The sequence below is a fragment of the Globicephala melas genome, chromosome 3 (assembly GCF_963455315.2).
Source record: "Globicephala melas chromosome 3, mGloMel1.2, whole genome shotgun sequence".
Taxonomy (NCBI): domain Eukaryota; kingdom Metazoa; phylum Chordata; class Mammalia; order Artiodactyla; family Delphinidae; genus Globicephala; species Globicephala melas.
In genome coordinates, this window is record NC_083316.1 from 160419405 (window position 1) to 160436710 (window position 17306).

General features: G+C 55.5%; 2 protein-coding genes across 3 annotated transcripts in view; both read right to left on the minus strand.

Annotated features, from left to right (window-relative positions):
- Nucleotides 1–542: 542 nt before the first annotated feature.
- TM6SF2 (transmembrane 6 superfamily member 2) lies at nucleotides 543–9022 on the minus strand. Its single transcript, XM_030880018.2, has 10 exons — nucleotides 8834–9022; nucleotides 7099–7202; nucleotides 6594–6691; nucleotides 6421–6524; nucleotides 5935–6017; nucleotides 5168–5292; nucleotides 4884–4985; nucleotides 4461–4553; nucleotides 3689–3808; nucleotides 543–1170 (listed from the first exon to the last, which is right to left on the minus strand). Exons 1-10 carry the CDS (start codon nucleotides 8926–8928, stop codon nucleotides 964–966), a joined length of 1131 nt encoding a protein of 376 aa, XP_030735878.1. The 5' UTR covers nucleotides 8929–9022; the 3' UTR covers nucleotides 543–963.
- Nucleotides 9023–11930: 2908 nt separating this feature from the next.
- SUGP1 (SURP and G-patch domain containing 1) overlaps nucleotides 11931–17306 on the minus strand; it is a 29614-nt gene continuing 24238 nt past the window's right edge. For both annotated transcript variants that reach the window (XM_060296946.2, XM_030880013.3), the window contains exons 9-14: nucleotides 15366–15472; nucleotides 14369–14546; nucleotides 13879–13985; nucleotides 12903–13048; nucleotides 12428–12557; nucleotides 11931–12129 (exon numbers count right to left, since the gene is read on the minus strand). In XM_060296946.2, coding sequence (XP_060152929.1) covers nucleotides 12103–12129; nucleotides 12428–12557; nucleotides 12903–13048; nucleotides 13879–13985; nucleotides 14369–14546; nucleotides 15366–15472 — 695 coding nt within the window. In that variant the 3' untranslated portion in view covers nucleotides 11931–12102. The remainder of the gene's footprint in view (nucleotides 12130–12427; nucleotides 12558–12902; nucleotides 13049–13878; nucleotides 13986–14368; nucleotides 14547–15365; nucleotides 15473–17306) is intronic.

Consider the following 17306-nt stretch of genomic DNA (forward strand, 5'->3'; position numbering starts at 1 on the left):
AGACATAGGTGCCTAATAAGTGTTGGTAAGGGCAGGGAGCAGGGGGATCAACCCCCTGACCCAGAGTGGTTTGGGCAGGAGTTACCCCTGAACCTGAACCTGCACTCAAGTTCAAAAATCAAACCAGGAGGCAATGAGCCCTTCTCCCAGCTTCTTGGCTGCCTCCCCAGCTTCAGTTTCCCCCAAATATAAGCCCGTCAGACAGCAGAGGCAGGTTTATGGGGTCTGTGGTTGAAGGGGCTGGGGCTCGTTGCCTAACTCAGCTGCATCCAGGAGGCGTGACTTGGGACCAGGACATTCACCTCCTGCAGGCTCAGTTTCCCCATCTGTAATATGCGGTGAGATCCAGCATGTAGCATGTGAGGTTAGCCATTGGCCTGGTATATGGTAGGTGCTTAATAACTGTGCCACACTGTTAGTTATTATAATTTATTGGTGGAGCTTAGACTTTGGACCCTTCTCTCCTGATTGTGCCCTCAGGCAGGTCTCTGGTCCTCTTTGAGCCTCAGTTTTCCCTACCTGGAAGATGGGGCTGGGCACACCAACCAGAGGTAGACTTCTGCTGTCCGGCACCTCCCGCTCCTGATGACTATGCTGGCAGTGATGAGTGGGCCCTCGTGGGTTCGGAGGAGAGGGTCCCTTGCCCCTGCCCCCTGAAACACTCAGAGCAACATTTTATGCATCAAAAGGAATTTTACTGAAAGGATCCATGGGGAGATGATGGATAAATTCCGGGAGGGTGCCAGTGTGGAGTTTGGGTGAGGTGACAGCTGAGCATGGCCATGGCCTTCTCTGCTGGAACACCTGGACCTTGGGCCCCCCCCATCCCACCCTGAAATCACCATAGCCAGGACCGAAGGCACCCAGAGACACACCTCCTGCCTCTAAAAAACCCAACCCCCCCTTCCAGGGGCAGGGCCAGGTGGGTATGTAAACAGGATCTTGGGGAGTCCCACAGCCCCCTCAGTGCTGCTTCTCATGGTGGGCTGGGGGGCCAGGAAGCGGGCGTAGGAAGAAGGCAGGGCTCCACAGGCAGCGGTAGGCCAGCAAGTGAGGCCCCAGAGCATACAGTAGGTTGCACACGAAGAAGCTGGCCCAGGCATCCTCAGGCAGACGGTAGGTGAAGGGCGTGCGCAGGTGCATGGAAGCACCCATGTGTGAGAACTGTGCCTGGTGGCCAAAAAGGGAGGATGGATGTCACAGACCAGGAGAGAACAAGCCCCAGCGTCACCAGCATCCCACCCTGGGGAGCTCAAAGTATCCCCTTCTCTATCTCACTGGCTCTGCTGACCTACCTGTCTCCCCTCTTCAATCCATCTGTCTCTAAATATCCCTGTCCCCACATGTCCTGTCTATCCTCGTCCATCTATCTGTAAGCCTCTCCCCAGCTGCCTAACTAGAACGATCTTCAGGGTCTGCTGGACCCTGAACCCTATTTCTCTGCCCTGAGTCCAGCTCCCGGTCTTCCCCACCCCAGGCAGCCTCGATACAAATCCTCTCAATTCTACCCCTAATCGATAAAATAATAATATATCTAATGGATGTCCCCCTGGTCCCACTGCCTTGGCCAGGACCCAGCCTTTATCACTTCCCATCAGAAACCCAGAAACATGCCCCCAGCTCTGACTGGGCCCTCCACTGCTCAGACACCTTCTACAGCTCCCCATTGTTCTCAGCACAAGCCCCCAAGCCCAGAGTTCAAAGCCCTTAGCACCTGTCAATTTATCTTGTCTCTGCCTTTACCCACATTATGGGACTCTAAATCACTGTCCCCCTCTGTGCATATCCTTATGCTGTTACCATTCCTGGAATGCCCTTCCCTGCCTGAAGAACTCATACCCATACATCAAAGCCTATGCCCCCGGGGGTGTGTGTGATGAATTGGGAGATTGGGATTGACATTTATACACTAATATGTACAAAATGGATAACTAATAAGAACTTACTGTATAAAAAAATAAATAAAATAAAATTCAAAAAAAAAGGTAATATCTTTCCAGAGCTCAAAAAAAAAAAAAAAAAAGAAACATTTATTTGAAAAAAAAAGAAATGGAAAATTACAAAAGGGGTAAGTAGAAAAATTACTGAAAATGGTTTGGCAAGGTGGGTTAGACAATGTACATTTTGTGGTTTGGCAGGATCACATTTTCTTGAGCAAAGACTCAGCATGAGGGCTGGGGTCATCTTTATGGACACAAACTACAACCTAGTTCAAGTGGAAGTCAAATTGAAGTTTGGTCAACTCTCTTAGCACAGTGTTAGCCAAGCCCTTTTTTTTTTTTTTTTTTTTGAGGTACGCGGGCCTCTCACTGTTGTGGCCTCTCCCGTTGCGGAGCACAGGCTCCGGACGCGCAGGCTCAGCGGCCATGGCTCACAGGCCCAGCCGCTCCGCGGCATGTGGGATCTTCCCAGACCGGGGCACGAACCCGCCTCCCCTGCATCGGCAGGCGGACTCTCAACCACTGCGCCACCAGGGAAGCCCAGCCAAACCCTTTTTTCTGTATAGGGGTTTAGAGTTCAGAAACCTCATGAAACCCAAAACATTCCTTCATGGCAATTTTCTTTGCTTCAGAAATTCTGAACAGTCCTAACTGGCTTGCTACCTAAAACTATGCAAAAAGTAAAATCTATGTTTAAAAGGAGTAAAGAAATTTTCTACACAAAGCCTTGAATATGCTTGAATGACTATTCTCCCTTAATAATAACCCTTTATAATTAGATAGTAATACACAAAATAAAAACAGAGAGTAGGATGATAGCGGGGGCTCAGCAAGATCAATCCAGTCCTTCTGGTTTACAATGTTAGAAGATTTCCCTCCTCCTGAAATAAGGTTTCCAATTTCTTGAACTTGTCAAGTTAGATACGTCCAACTTCTTTAATACCTCGGATACTGAGTATCATTGAGTATCATAAGGAGAAACATATAATTTTCAGATTCTTCCTTCACGTCACATAAAAAAATAAATTACAGATGGAATAAAGAGGCAAATGTTGTGTGTAAGAATTTTTAAAGCCTATGCATGAGAAAGCTTTTGAAATAGCAAAAATATCTCCAAAGCTTGACTTTAAACGTTGGTAATCAGAGCCTTCGGACTCAGAACACAGCTTCCAAAGCAAAATAGAACAAAGAAACCAAGTTAAGAGTAGTTCTTCTGCCTTTAAAGAGCTGGATGGAAATGAGACGTTCTTAGCAATTTTGATAGATGGCTGAGATTTTTATAGCACTCTTCTGTACAACAAAATTATTTTTGACAGTCATCGTTAATGAAACAACTAATAATAATAACAATGATAATAATATCCAGAAGAGAAATAGACAATGAGTATTTTCTTTTATTGTACTTTGAATATACAATCATGCTGCAACAAAGTAAAAAATAAATAGTAAAGTACAATAGAGAAAAAAAAAAAGCCTATGCACCCTTTTCTAAGAAATCTGTCCCCTCTGGAATCCCTCTCAGACTCTCTACCTCCCTCTATTCAGTTCTAACCTCATGGGGTTTGGGGTGCCTGTGTCTGGCTCTTTCTCCCCCACACTAGGGAATCCTGGGGTACTGAGCTGGGGGTGGAGCCTGTCAGGGGCCTAGTATCACCCTGCTCAGGGTGAGCACAAAAGCAATTGATGAGCAGGCAGAAACTTTCTTCCCTACGCACTGGCCCACCCCACCCCATTCCACCCCACCTCACCTGGCCAATGGCTCCAGCAAATACCAAGGTCCAGTCAGGCAGCCAGGAGCAGCCAGGAAAGATGAGGGCATAGATGGCCAGGCCATAGAAGGGCAGCACGTAGAACATATTCACCAGCATCTGGGGGACACACAGCTGATGGATTGAGCGGCTGCCCCAGTTGAGTCTCCTGATACCCCTCAGGTGGTGGACCCAAGGAGAATCTGGCCAGCCTCAGACCCCCCCCAAGACAGGGGCTCTCTGCACATCCTACCCTGTGCAAATTGCTCCTTTATTTCCCTTGGGTTTCCCCACCCATCCCACTCCCACACACTGAGCCCACCCACCTTACTCCAGAAATAGCATGTGACCCTGGCCTGGCCAATCAGAACACCATAATAATCAGCTATGAGCATGTGATTTAAACTTGGCCAATCAGAGCCTGCCTGAGACTTATATTAAGCTGAGGAATTAAGGGCTCACACTCCTCTGTGGTGGCTAAGTAGAAAGAATGGAAGCCTAGAGCTACCCAAGGCTGTCTCTGCCATACCACAAAGGCACTACCTGGGAGTGGAGCACATGTAAAGAAAACACAGTCTAGAGACAGAGCTATCCTTGAGCTCCTGGATCCAGCCATACCTGAAGAGAATGTCTCTACTTTTTTGGTAGGACAATAAATTCCATTTGCGCTTCCACCAGTCTGACTTGTGTTGTTGGCACCTGCTTCAAAGGGGCCCAGTAGATCCCTAACCACGGCAGGACCGTGGCCCTCTCCTCCCATCTGCCCTCTCACCTGCACCTTCGGATAGGCCACGGGGTCCCTCAGGTATGGCTCATACTGATAGATGTAGACGAAGCAGGCATCCATGGGGCAGTCAAGCACCACCTGGGGCCCACAGACAAACCAACAGCCTCAAATATCCCTCCCAGAGGAAGCCTTCCCCAGCCTCCCAGGAGAGGCCCGTACCCCTGGCTCTGGCCTGCCCCAGCTTTGGTTCTCTCCTCTGGCTGAGAATCCACAGATATTTGAGCTGGGGAGAAGGCTACAGGGAATGGGGCTTTGTGATGGAACACTCAGGTCAGACTCGATGAACTTCCCTGGATGATCAGATGGGAGAGCAGTGGCCTTTTTGCACTGGATAATGAAGATAAAGGAGTGAGGGATGGGCTGGGGACGGGGAGTTGGAGGCAGGTAGGCTGGCCAGTGCAGACTCACCAGGCCCCGAAAGAGGGTGAAGAACGCAGCAAAGATGAGGTAGATGATGAGGGCCAGGTCAACTGGGCGCCGCAGAAGGCCCTTTCTTTGTTCCTCCTCCACCTGCCCCATGAGAAACAGCATGAGAAGTCTGGTATCCAACAGGCACTCAATGAAGGCTCATCCCCTCTTCCCTAATTACCAAGGAGATCTTTCCAAGGAGATAACGTCTTTGACCAGAAGCAACTCAAATGGGGGACATTCAGGCATTTGGCACAAGGCCTATCTGGGGGCAAGGGACTCACCATGTTGGGAGTGCAGCAGCTTGGTGCCTGGGTCTGGTTGAAGACCCTCAAGCCAGCCCAGCAGGGGACCAGCAAGTAGGGGATGGTGAGGAAAAAGGAAGGCCTGATCTCTGAGTTGTATTTGCCTGCCATGGTAGGAGAGACAGGGTGTCACGCAGCGAGGATCCCCCAGGCCCGGCCGGGCCCTTTAGCTGGGCCATGTCAGAGCACCTGGCTGGAAGTTGTGATTCACAAATGCCGTCCTAGCTCAGCCCTAACACGTCTGACTCCCGAGTGCCCATAAGATGATGTCCATGCTCCTCAGCCTGGCCTGCCTCAATTTACCTTCTGGACATGGCTCTTACACTTCAGCTGTTCTTTGCTCCCCCTAGAAACACCCTGGATATTCCTCTTGCACAGCCATCCCCACATCCCTGGTTGCCTTCTCTGCTCCGCCTCCTAAGACCTACCTACAAAGGTTTCACTCTGCCCTCTGGATCCACCTTAAAATTCCCTTCTTGTGTCAAGAGCATTCTGGGCCAAGCCCCTGGGGTCAGGAACCAGCTAGCTGGGGAGGAAATGGAATGTGCTTCCACTCCTCCAAGAGGAAAATGGGGGGGAGGTGGGGAAAGGCTGCTGGCTTAGGCTCTGAATGGAGAGGCATGTGGTGGGGAGGAGGTTGCCCTCTGCAGACATTGGAGAGGGTATGCAGGATCCACTGGGAACTTCCAGACACAGGGCAGTGACCCAGCCCAGGGAGACACGACTCCTCAGAGCCAAGTCCTTACCAAGGATGTTTCCTGGAAGGAACACCAGGATGCTCATGACGAAGGATCCCAGCCAGTAGAGTGCAAGGTTCCGGTACCTCTTCCTGGGCAGGGGATGGAGGGGTGACCAGTAGATCCCTGTCCCCCAGTCTCAGAGCCCCCGACAGGGTCCAGAGACCAATCTGGGATCCCCAGCTCTGGATCCCTTCAGTGTCACCCAGAACAGAAGGGACAACAGGAAGTTGAATGAGGGAATGAACAGTCAGATGCTCTGTCCAAGGACAGTAGTGTCTGCCCAGGCACAGGGTGGTAGAGAAGAGAACCGACCATCACTGACACCTGTGATGTTCCCTGGATCCTTCTCCTGGCCACTCCTGTCTAGAGCCCTAGAGAGGCTTCCTGATTTCCCCTACAGATACTTCTGGCTTCATCCTGACCTGGGACCTCCCACCTAAGGACTCCACCTCCTTCCCAGGGTCCAGGTGCCACGCTGCCCACCCCACGCACCTTTTACGGATGGCACCAGCCATGGCCAGGTAGAGGAGGTAGTGAACAGTGCCATCCCAGTAGCAGATGAAGACCCCATGTGCCGTGCGCAGGTACGGCTCACCCTACAGGGGCAGGGGCAGGGCTCAGACGCGCAGTAGGGCTGCGGGCATCCCAGACAGCTCCCTACATACCTCCTTGGTGTAGAACGCCATGAAGCTCCCCATGTAGCCATCTTCCTCGAGAGCGATAAGGAGGTCCACCACGGAGGTGAAAGAGAAGACCGCGAACACTACGGGGAGAGTAGCAGGGCATGGGCAGGGTGTGGGCGGGGCACAGACCACGTGTGGGCGGGGCCTGAGACTGCAGGTCGGTGACCGGCCACCCAGTTTCTGGGCAAAGCCTCTGCACAAACCTGCTCCCAGGCCCCACCCCACAAGTCACATGACCCACAGCCCACCTCAGAGGGAGGCACAGTCCCTGCCTTTAGGGGTCCCCAGGCTGATGGGAAAGGCACTGTCCCTGCACTCAGGAGTCCCAAGTCAGAAGGGGGAGGCCCCTTGAGGTTCCCCAATCAGTAGGGGTTCTCCAGTCTCTGAGGTTCTCCAGTCTGATGAAGGCCCTTCAACGGCTGCCAGTCTGATGGAGGAGGCCCTTGCCCAGACAGTTCTCTTCCCTAAGACCCTCCCACCAACTCACCGGCATAGAGTGGGTCATAGTAGATGTCACTTCGGGACAAGCTGTATATAGCCAAGAAGAGCAGACCCAGGATCAGGGCGCTCATCCACACCACCCCCAGGGGGCTGTGGAGAGGAAAACCAAGTCAGGGAGGCCAGGCTCATTCTGAGGTCCTGCCCCACCCTAGGGCAAGAGCAGACTCCAGGAAGCTCCAGGTGAGGAGGCTGAAGCATCTGTCCATCCAGGAAAGCCATTCCCCGAAACTCCCCTTTCCTAGCACCAGGCTCTTGCCCCAGCTGTTTCCCTCTTCTGGAAACTCCTTCCAAAAGTCTCCTTTCCACTTGGCAAACTCCTACTCATCCTTCATGGCCCATCTACATTGCTCCTCCTCCAGGGAAGCCCTCCCTGACTCCTCAGAAAGGATCATTGCCTGACTTGGGCCAGGCATAGAGAGAGCATCTGTCAACACTTCTGACTATATGATTTATCCAGTCACTTGCTGATGTGTGTGACAGTTTGCTTGCTCTGTCATTCAACAGCTCCAAGACCCTCTGTGGCCAGTCCCAGTGCCCACACCTGCCAGAGGGTCTCTAGTGCTCAGCTCTGTACACCTCATGGTCTGAAGCTCCTGACTCCTCAGGTAAAGTGCAAATATTTCCATCAACTCCACCCCACCCCTGCCCTGATCTGTTCCCATCAACCTGATAAGGCAAGTCAACCAGCTGCAGAGATAACAGAAGCCAGGTCTCTGGGCAGCCCCCAACTCTTGGCAAACCAAGGCCAAGGGTGGGAGGGTGGGAGACATATCCAAGGTCACACATTCCCCCCCCCACTCTCTCCAGGCCCCAACCTTCTCCTGAACTCCTCTAACCCCTAGGATCCCCATTCCTAGCCCCATCTAACCAACATGACAATTATAGTAATCACATGAGACCACACCAGCATCTTGGCACACAATTTGTAATCCCAAACTGTAACTATGGGATGAGCTCTAGAATTATGTTCATTACACAGGGAAGAAACTGAGGCTCCCGGGGCAACCTGTCTCACTCAGGGTCCAGGAGGATGGAGCCAGGAATTTGTACCCAAGGAACCAACTCCACAGTCAAGACTCCCTCTACCCCATGTCTTGGGTTGCACTGGGTTTGGGAGTGTGAGGGGCTTGTGGTTGCCTGGTACCCAGTAGCTGGATCCACAGGGTTGAGGCCTAGGGTTAGGAGATAGGGACAGGGGAGGTCGAGGTATGTAGGGGAAACTGAGGCTAGGGACAGGGTGGGCCAGCCCTGAAGAGAAGAAAGTCCCAGGTCTGAGACAGGCAATGGAGTGACAGTCTGGTAGGGGTGGTGCAGCAGAGCGTGTGTGTGGCAAGAGCCGGGTCACTGGGGCATTATCTGGGGCAATACTTTGACCCTTGGGGACTCTGGAACCTGTGCTGGGCACATCCCTGGGAAAACACCAGAAACCCTCCAAAACCCTGCCTTGTTAGGGGCTCTGCTTCTCAAAGTCCCTCCTCCCCAGGCCCCAAACGTCCCAGGAGCGCCCCCAGCTCCACCACACAGCTCCGGGCCTGCTGGAAGGCGATTTCCGGTCGGAGGTTGGGGGGGTTCTTCTGACCCAGCCCCTGTCCTCGCGGGCCGGAGCGGCGCGGGGCCGCTGGGCTCGGGGGAGCCCGCGCATCCTCCATCCCGCCCCCTCCACACCCCAGCCCAGCCCCGCAGACCCCGAGGAGGCCGCCCCGGCCCCTCCCCGCACGCACTACGAGAGCGCCGAGACGTGGTTGAGCGCGTAGGACAACGGGAGAGCGCCCAGCGACAGAACTGCGACCTTGCCCGCCAGCGGCGGGATGTCCATAGCGGCGGTGCCGGGACCCCGGCTTGGTTTCTGCGCGGCGGTGCCTCTGGGCGCGGAGCTGCCAGGGACCCAGCCCGGCTCGGCCCCGCCTTGCGCAAAGGTCGCCCCCGCGCTGTGACTGCCCTGCGAGGCCCCTCCCTCTCGCAGTGGCCCCACCCCGCCTTGATAGCCTCGCCGGACTCTGCGCTGTCCCCACTGGCAGTCCCCGTCGCCCAACCGGTTTCCCTCTCTACTAATGCTAGAATACGATGCCTCAGGATGCTTCCGCTTCTGCGTCCTGGAGGCCACTTCGGTCTAAGGGAATTCGTTCCCCGGACCTCGTTCTGCACTTCTTTCTTCACCCTAAGGCACAGGCATCCTAGCCTCGACCTCGACCCCGAAGGGGGACCCTTTTAACTCTTCACATTCCGCAGACCTCCCTCCAGCCCAGGATCAAGGCATTGTATGTGGGCATTGTATGTGCGCGCTGACAGAGGAACCTCATCCGCTTGGGTGCAGAGCTCCCTTCAGTGCCCTTAGATTTGAGTTTTCATGCGGTGGCCACAGACAAATTTAAATGTGTCCAGGTGTGAAGTTTTAACTGGTCCCGGGGGCCAACTCAAGGCAGACGGTCAGGGACCAGGGTTGGGGACACCTTGAAGGACTCCATGATTCTCTGCTGTGTTCCTTCCGTGTAGCCTGAACCCCTGCTCATGTGGGCGAGGTCCAAGGGATGGGGTCCAAGGGGTGGCTGAGATTATAAAGTGGGGATGGAGTCAGTTTGGTGAGGAGTTTCGTAATGGTGCTCCCGGCAGGAAAAAATAGCTCAGGCTTGGGGATGAGCTGCAGAAAGGAAGCACTGAAGGCTGGGGTTGGTGGTGGGGTCATGGAGCAAGGTGGGGTGGGCTTGGGAGCGTTCTGAACAGCCTGGAGGAGGCTGGGCTCCATTCGGGGGCATATGTAAGGGGGCAGGGCTGGACCAGGGAGGGGGCTGCAGGGTGGAGAATTAGGAGGCAACTTTTTGTCAACCCCTCCAAGGAGCCTCGGACTCTTGCCCACGTGGTACTTGTGGGTGCAGGAAACAGGGTGAGTGGTGCCCACCTGTTTCCTGCCCTAGGGGGCCCAGTTTTTTTTTCTGGCCGTGCCATGTGGCTTGCGCGACCTTAGTTCCAGGGATTGAACCTGGGCCACAGCACTGGACCACCAGGGAATCCCCTGGGGGGAAATTCTAACCCTCACATCCCCGCAACTCCCACCAGGCCCAGCCCCCGCCTTCTCCATAGGGCAGTTGGGTCCCATCTCTGAGCCTGGGTGACAAGATGATCTTCTGGCCACTGACCTGAGAGCCTCCTTCCCCAGGTGCCTGTTGCTCATGCGTGAAGCTCAGGTTTCTCTGGGCTGATCTGAATCTCCAGCCTCATTTCTTGACTTTTCTCAATTCTTGTGGTGCCAATATGCTACATGCCTCTCTCCTATCTGCAATATGGACCCTCTCGTATTTCCTCACCCCTTAAAGCAGGCCCCAGTGTCCCCTCCTCCAGGGAGGTCTCCCTGCCACTCCAGCCCCACTTCTCCCCCTGGAGGGCCAGGGGTGTCTGGTGCAGCTCTGTCTACGGGTCTGGCCTCGCATCCTGTATCTGGGAGATACCTGCACACCCACACAGCATTTGGAAGCCTCCTCTTCCAACTGTCCCCGTGGCTGGGGCTAAAGTCCGTGGTCTGAGTCTGGCGAGCCTTCTGGTCACTGAGAATTAAATGGAGGGGTGACCTTGACTTAGTGAGGTGTTTGGGACCGAGGCCCAGGGTCCCCATCACTGGGACCTCTGGCTGCCCAGACCTATACGCTTGTGCTCAGGACTCTGGCTCCCCAGGGCAGGCTCCACCACACCCCCTTGCCCTGCCCTGGGCACAGCGTCCATGGTGGGGAAACAGGGTAGTACGTGTCATGCCAGCCAGGGGTTTGCTGCTGAGACTTCCAGACCCTGAACTCCCTCACTGAGACACCCCCCAGGCCACCTCCACCATAGTTCCCACTTCCTCTTTATGGCATTTATCAGTCTCAGATTGTGTTAGAGGTTAATGGCCACAGCCCCAGCAGACTGTGGGTGCCCAGGGGCAAATCCCATCCATGTGATTCACAGTCAGTGCTCAGTGTTTGCTGAATGACTGTGTGAACTGCAGGCTGGCCCAGGAGCCTGACGCCAGCTTGAGTCCTCAGACCCCATAAGCTCACAGGGGTTGAGCAGGACCTACTGGGTACCTGTATGAGGCAGGGGGATGAGAGGTAGGGGCTCCTCAGTTTGCCAGGCCCTGATACTCCAAGCATGGCTCACAGATTTCCGAGACCCTGCCCAATCTGCTCACTCAGCAGCTGCAATTGCACAAGATCCCCAGGTGGTTTCTGCACAAGTGTGACGCACAGGCGCTGGAGACGTGGCAAGCTCTCCTTGGTCTGGGCTACCCACTAGCCTCCCCTCCTCCAGGAGGCGTGTGATGTCTTAGTACGGTGTATCCGTCCATGAAGCTGTCCCCCAAAGGCACGAGCCCTAGGGACTCGTGTGTCCACTATAGCTGTAGGACCCAGGGCAGCTAGGGTAGCCTGGGCTGCAGCCATCACTAGCCAGGTTTGTTGTGCGTGTGTGTGTGAGGGGGCCCTGTCAATGCCACCTGTCAAGAGAGGTTGAGGGGCACAGGTGTGCCCTGGGTCCACCTGCTTTGTGGGTCTGAGGGAGGAATGGGCCCTGCCTGGAGACCCCTCCCCAGCCTCCTTCTGCAGTGCAGTGCGCTAGGCTAGGAGGGGAGTCCCTGATGCCCCTGGCCCAGGTGCAGCCAGGTCTTGGCCAGCTGGCCGCCCCTCCCCTCTCCAAAGGTCCTCCCCTCAACTCCAACCCAGGCCGATGGGGGACCCCATAAGCAGACAAAAGGTCCAGGTGGTTTTCCAGGATTCCTTGGTGCTGGGCAGCCTTCAGAGCAGCATCCTGTCCCCACCTGTCCGGCCTGGCCCTGCTAAGGAACAGGAGGGGTTTCTGGTGATGGCAAGACCAGGCTGCCATGGCAGGCAAGCACCGGGATTTTAATACACAGCACGACACTCGCAACAATGGGAAGGGCGGGCAGAAAAGCAGGCTGGAACATTCCACAGTCCAGGAATGGTCGGTCTTTTGGAAAGTACATTTGTGCATTTTTCCAGAATACTCAGTAGTAAGGCCGTCTGGGGTTGTTCTGTGGGAAGCAAGAAAGATAAAAGGGGAGGTGGTTATGCTGTGCTAAAGGGAGCTAGCAGTTCCTCCCGTCTAGAACCTAGTGGGGGCAGCTAGCCCACATCCTCTAGAAGGGAGGGCAGGCTTTGGGGAGGCGAGGCAGGCTCGAACAAGGTGGAGAGGTGGGGTGGGTCTGCTGGAGAGCCTAGCCGGACTGCGGAAGGAGGGACACTTCTGTGATCAGCACCACCACCCGCCTACAGCGGAAGAACTGCGGCGGCCCGGCCACAAGCAATATAGGGGGATAGGGACACACGCACCAGGGGGTTGGGCCGGAAGCGGTAGGCCAGCATCATCCTCTTGCGGAAGGCCTCGTACTCGTCATCTTCCTTGGAGAGCTCGGCTGGCCGGTCAATGCCAAAGCCAGCACCATCTACCGTGGTGGTGCCCCTGCATTGGGGCAACGGGTGGTGTGAGCCGGGGAGCAGGCTGGTGCCGGCAAGAGGGGGGGTGAGGGACCTGAGCTTGGGGCAGGGAGGCTTCACCCGCCGTGGCTGGGCTCAGCAGCAGCACCCCAATGCAGCTCAATGTGGGGGCTATGCTGGGCTGGGTGACATCTGTCTGGGACACTCCTGGCACTGTGGGAAGGTGGAGAGCCTAAGACGGCCCAGCCACCACAGTCCAAATCCCTGACTCCCAGCCCAGTGACAGGGCTGGACCCAGGCCCTGGGCCTATGTCTCCGTGTGGGACTTCTCTTCTCCCCCCTCCCCCCTGGCATTGGAGGCCACACTCACTTATTGACTGGGTTCTTGATGCCCTGGCCTTCTGAGCCCAGGCCATCGCCCTCCTTCCAGCCCATCTTCATCAGCATCTGGTAGCCGATGTTCTCTATCGTCAGCTTGAACTCCTTGTACTCTGAGTAGTCAGGCTCACGGCCCTCCTGCAGGGGGAGGAGGTAGCCGTCATCCACCAGGGCTGCAGCCATCCCCAGTCCCAGCTCTGGCCTGAAACCCCACCCCCACATGGCTTCACTGGCCGCTGGGACCACCTGCCCACCTGCCTCCCCACCACTAAGTCAGACTCCTTGAGAAGAGATCAAGCTGCCCCTTCTCAGAGGCCCCAGGACCAGAAGCAGTACTGAGCTCCCTGGTGGCCAAGTCAAAGAGGGCAAGGTGACAGGTCACACAGGCCTTGTCTACCATGAGAAAGATTAATGGTTCACCAGTGAAGAAAAATCCCATGTTCCAAGAGCAATTTGTTACACAGAGTGCTAAAAAGAGTGCTGTGGTCACATGAGGTGACCATCACATTGGTGAGATTATGTGGTACAAAGCAGTTTAAAAAAACCCCTCAAAAACCTATGTGGAATGTTCTGTCAGCCCTCTCCTCTTGAGCATGAAAACAGCATGGGAAGAACAATTTCACTCTGGAGAGCCCAACACATGGGGGCGTCTGCCCGAGAAATGCTTTGCCTGTAAACTGCACTTAATTGGCTCCACTGGAAGCAGAATTTCCCTAAAGCCTCAGCAAATGTCTCTAAAGCGGCAGTTGAGATGCTATTTGCTAATTCCCTACACAGATGGCACCTGTCATAAGCAGGTGCCACCCGTGGCAAGAGGGTCCTACCCCTCTTGTGAGCGAGCAGGCCCCTGAGGCCACCGCAGGTGCCTGCCACCTGAGGAGGCTGCAGGAGGGGCTGGGACACTGCGCAGGCTGCCTGCTAGACATGCTCACAGCAGGGGCTGGTGCCTGGGGGCTCTCCCAGCCTACCTTCAGGGCCTTGAAGGTCTCCATGAACTTCTCCAGCTCATCGGGTGGCAGGAAGTCTCCGATGAAGTGTTTGCCCCGGCCCATCTTCGTCAGCTGCTCCGCCCATTCTGCCCAGAGATGGGGTAAAGGTGAGAGGAGGAAGGAGGGTGTGGCAGCCCCACAGCAGAAGTATGAGTCCCAGGGGGAGTCTGGGGCCGTGGGGAATGAGGTAGCTGGTTGAGACCTCGAGCCCTGCTCTCCCACGCAGCCCTTGTGTACCGTGTTCAAACGCCAGTGAACACTCAGAGGACCATCCTTTTGCCACTGAAGAAACAGGCACAAAGAGGCCAAGTCTCTTGCTCAAGGCCTTACAGGCTGGATAGGTGGCTTAAGACCCCAATGTGGTGTCTCCAGGCACTTCCTGGGCCGGTGAGTGGGCTTCCTGAGCCCACAGCACCCTGAAGAAAAGGGCACCCTCCACCCCACCCCTGTAACTCGCTCCTTGGCCCACCCCGAGTCTTGTCCATCTCCATGCGCCGCAGCTGGTGCTCCCAGGTGCCCAGCTCGCTGTCCACCTCCTCGTCGCTGTCGTAGCCATGCTGGTGCTGCTGCAGCGCCTTCTCCCACAGCAGCTGCATGTCCTGCATTGCTCGCTTGTGCTGCATGATCATGTCGTACATCTGTTGCATCTGTGGGCGGCACACGCCAGTGAGCAAGGCCGTGCACTGTGCGTGCAGGAAGCTAGCCCCCTCACCTCCCCTGTGCATGCTGGGCACCCCTTTTCCCCCCTCCCTGGAGCAGGCACAAGAGCAGGGCTCAGAGCAAGTGTTCAGGAAGGCACCGAGTCCTGTGTCAGGACATGCCCTGGGTTCCCTGAATCTCTATTTTGAGCAGGGAGGACCCCGGCCTGGAATCTGGAATATCCTGGGTACCATCACTGTGGACCAAATGAGGGTGACGTGGGCTCCTGACCACTGGGAGGGTCGAGGGTGATGTGATGGGGCTGCCAGCCTGGAGGAGGTGGCCCAGGTAAGCTGTCCCAGCTGTCCATATCCTGGCCACAGAGCTCCCTGCTGAGCCAGCCCTCACTCCCAAACTGCCCAACACCAACTGAACAGCTGTCGCATCATCCAGGGCACCCAGTGCCAGACAGGCTTATCCTGTACTGAGTGCTGCAGGGAACTGTAAGGAAAACTTAAATGGAGACTATCCAGTCAGGACCAGCCCGCGAGCGCAGTGGGAAGTAGCTGTGGAGCATCAGCTGAGAAGGCTGCCCAGGCAGCATGAGAAGGCTCTGGGCCCAACTGTGGGCTTGGGAGGGCCCTCAGGGGGTGGCTTGCCGTTGATGGGGGACCCATCTGCCCAAGAGCCTCTCCCCTGACTGTGGATTCACCCGGCACAGGGAGGCACAGGAAGAATACACGTGACCACTGCACCACGGGGCAGGGTGGGAGACGATACTCCACCAGCCCCTCGGAGCCTGCCTGCCCTGCCCCCCAGGGCCTTACCTCCTGCTGCTCCTTCAGCTGCTTCTTCTGGGCATCCGAAAGCTCTGTGACACCCACCAGACCCACGGGCTTCCCCTTCTCGTAGCCTAGACCCTTGAGGTCCTGAACTAGAAACAAGACACAGGCTGGTCAGCAACAGACACGTGGGCTTGGCCGTGCATCTGTGTCCCAGGCAGAGTCCATGTGCTGATGACACCTGACGCACGTGGCCCATGTGGCAGGACACTTAAGTTGGAACAGTTAGTACGCATGTCACTTGATGACCTCGGGGGGCTTTGCTCCGCTCTATCGTGTGTACTCAGTTCCATCCCCACATGACTGCTCCAGGCAGGCTCTGTGACCCCACTCTGCAAATGCTGACACCAAAACTCAGGAGGTCTGGGGCCTCACTCAAGGTCACACAGCTAATGGGTGACAAGGCAGGGAATCTGCAAAGCCAGAGATGCTTGCACACAGGCTCTTGGAAGTAAGCCCCACGGTGAGCAGATACCTTATGTAGACACACAGGTCTGGAGTCTGGCAGAAGACTCAGCTGCGTGGTTCTGTTAGCTCCTTCTGGGGAAGCAGCCAACCATCTTTAAAGCAACTGACATTTAAGCTGGCATCCCCTTTGGAGCTTGGCTGGAGCCTGCAACGCTAACTCACATCAAGATGCTGCAATGGCCCCATCTGGGTGGTGGAAACAACCACCCCTCAGGTGGTGGCTTCCTGGGGAAGAAGCCAGGCAGAACGGGGTGCAGAGGCCCCTCTGGGGGGATGGAAAGAGCCAGGTCTTCCCAGCTCAACGGGACTGTGTTGTCGCCTGCAAGAACCACCCGCAGGTGCTCCTGGACCCTAAGATTGCACACCAATCCCTCCTCGGTCTATGGGGGCTCTGAAAGATGTTGGAGAGCCCCATGGAGAGAGCAAGGGAGCCAAGGTCTGAGCAGCCTGCTGTGTGCCTGGATCACGTCCACAGTCCCTTTCCTCCTTGGGCGACTTCACCAGTGAGCAGGCAGGTGGGGGCTGCCCACGCTCCCCTGGGGACAATGTGGGCCAGTGGGGCTTGAATCTGAACCTGAGACTTCGGAGCCTGTACTTGTCCCCTAGAATGTGAAGGACCTGGCAGCTGGGGCTGGACCTTGCGGACACGATCTCAGAGGCGGGGGTGTGCGTGCGTCAGAAGAGCCCTCACATCTGAGCACCCTCCTTTACTGCGGGCACCAGGTTTGGCACTTGAGCAGCAGTCCGACCCTAGGCACCCTCAACCCCGGGTAGAAGTGCTATCTAGAGCCCCAGGGAGTACCAGACTTTTCAGTCAGCAGCTTTTCTCTTTGGCCAAGGGAGGCACTCAGCCAGAGACCACTCTCAGAGCTGGGCGGGCAGGGCCAACAGGCCAGGCCAGCCCTGTGACCTGGGGGAGATGCCTTCCCCCTCAGCCCATCCTTGTGTGGCAAATGTGGGTGTTGGCGCCAGGGCATATATGGCTCTTCTTTGTGCCTGTGTGTCCAGCTCCAGTGAAGTCAGGGGTGAGGGAGGTTGAGAGAGTTCTGCCCATGGTGCAGGCTGCGTGGTGAGGGAGTCAGACAGACGGCATGAGACGGCCAATTAACAGTCACCAACATCATCTGCAAAATGTGATGACAACAGACCCCCACCCTTATGGGTTTGTGGTAGAAAATGAGAAATGAGGCCACACGTTGGCTGTCCCTGAAACTGTTGTCAAGGAGGGAGACGCTGGAGATCATTGTGCAAAATTGACTGTAGCAATAATTGTTCTTATCACTGTGCGTTTCCTGAGCTTTCTATGACAAAACTGAATCCAAGTACTTTAAAGCTTAAGGGAGAAAACAGGACTATCTATATGCTGTCTGTAAGAGACTTACCTTAGATACAAAGACACAAGTAGGTGAAAGTCAAAGGAAGGAAAAAGAAATTTCAAGCAAATAGTAACCAAGACAG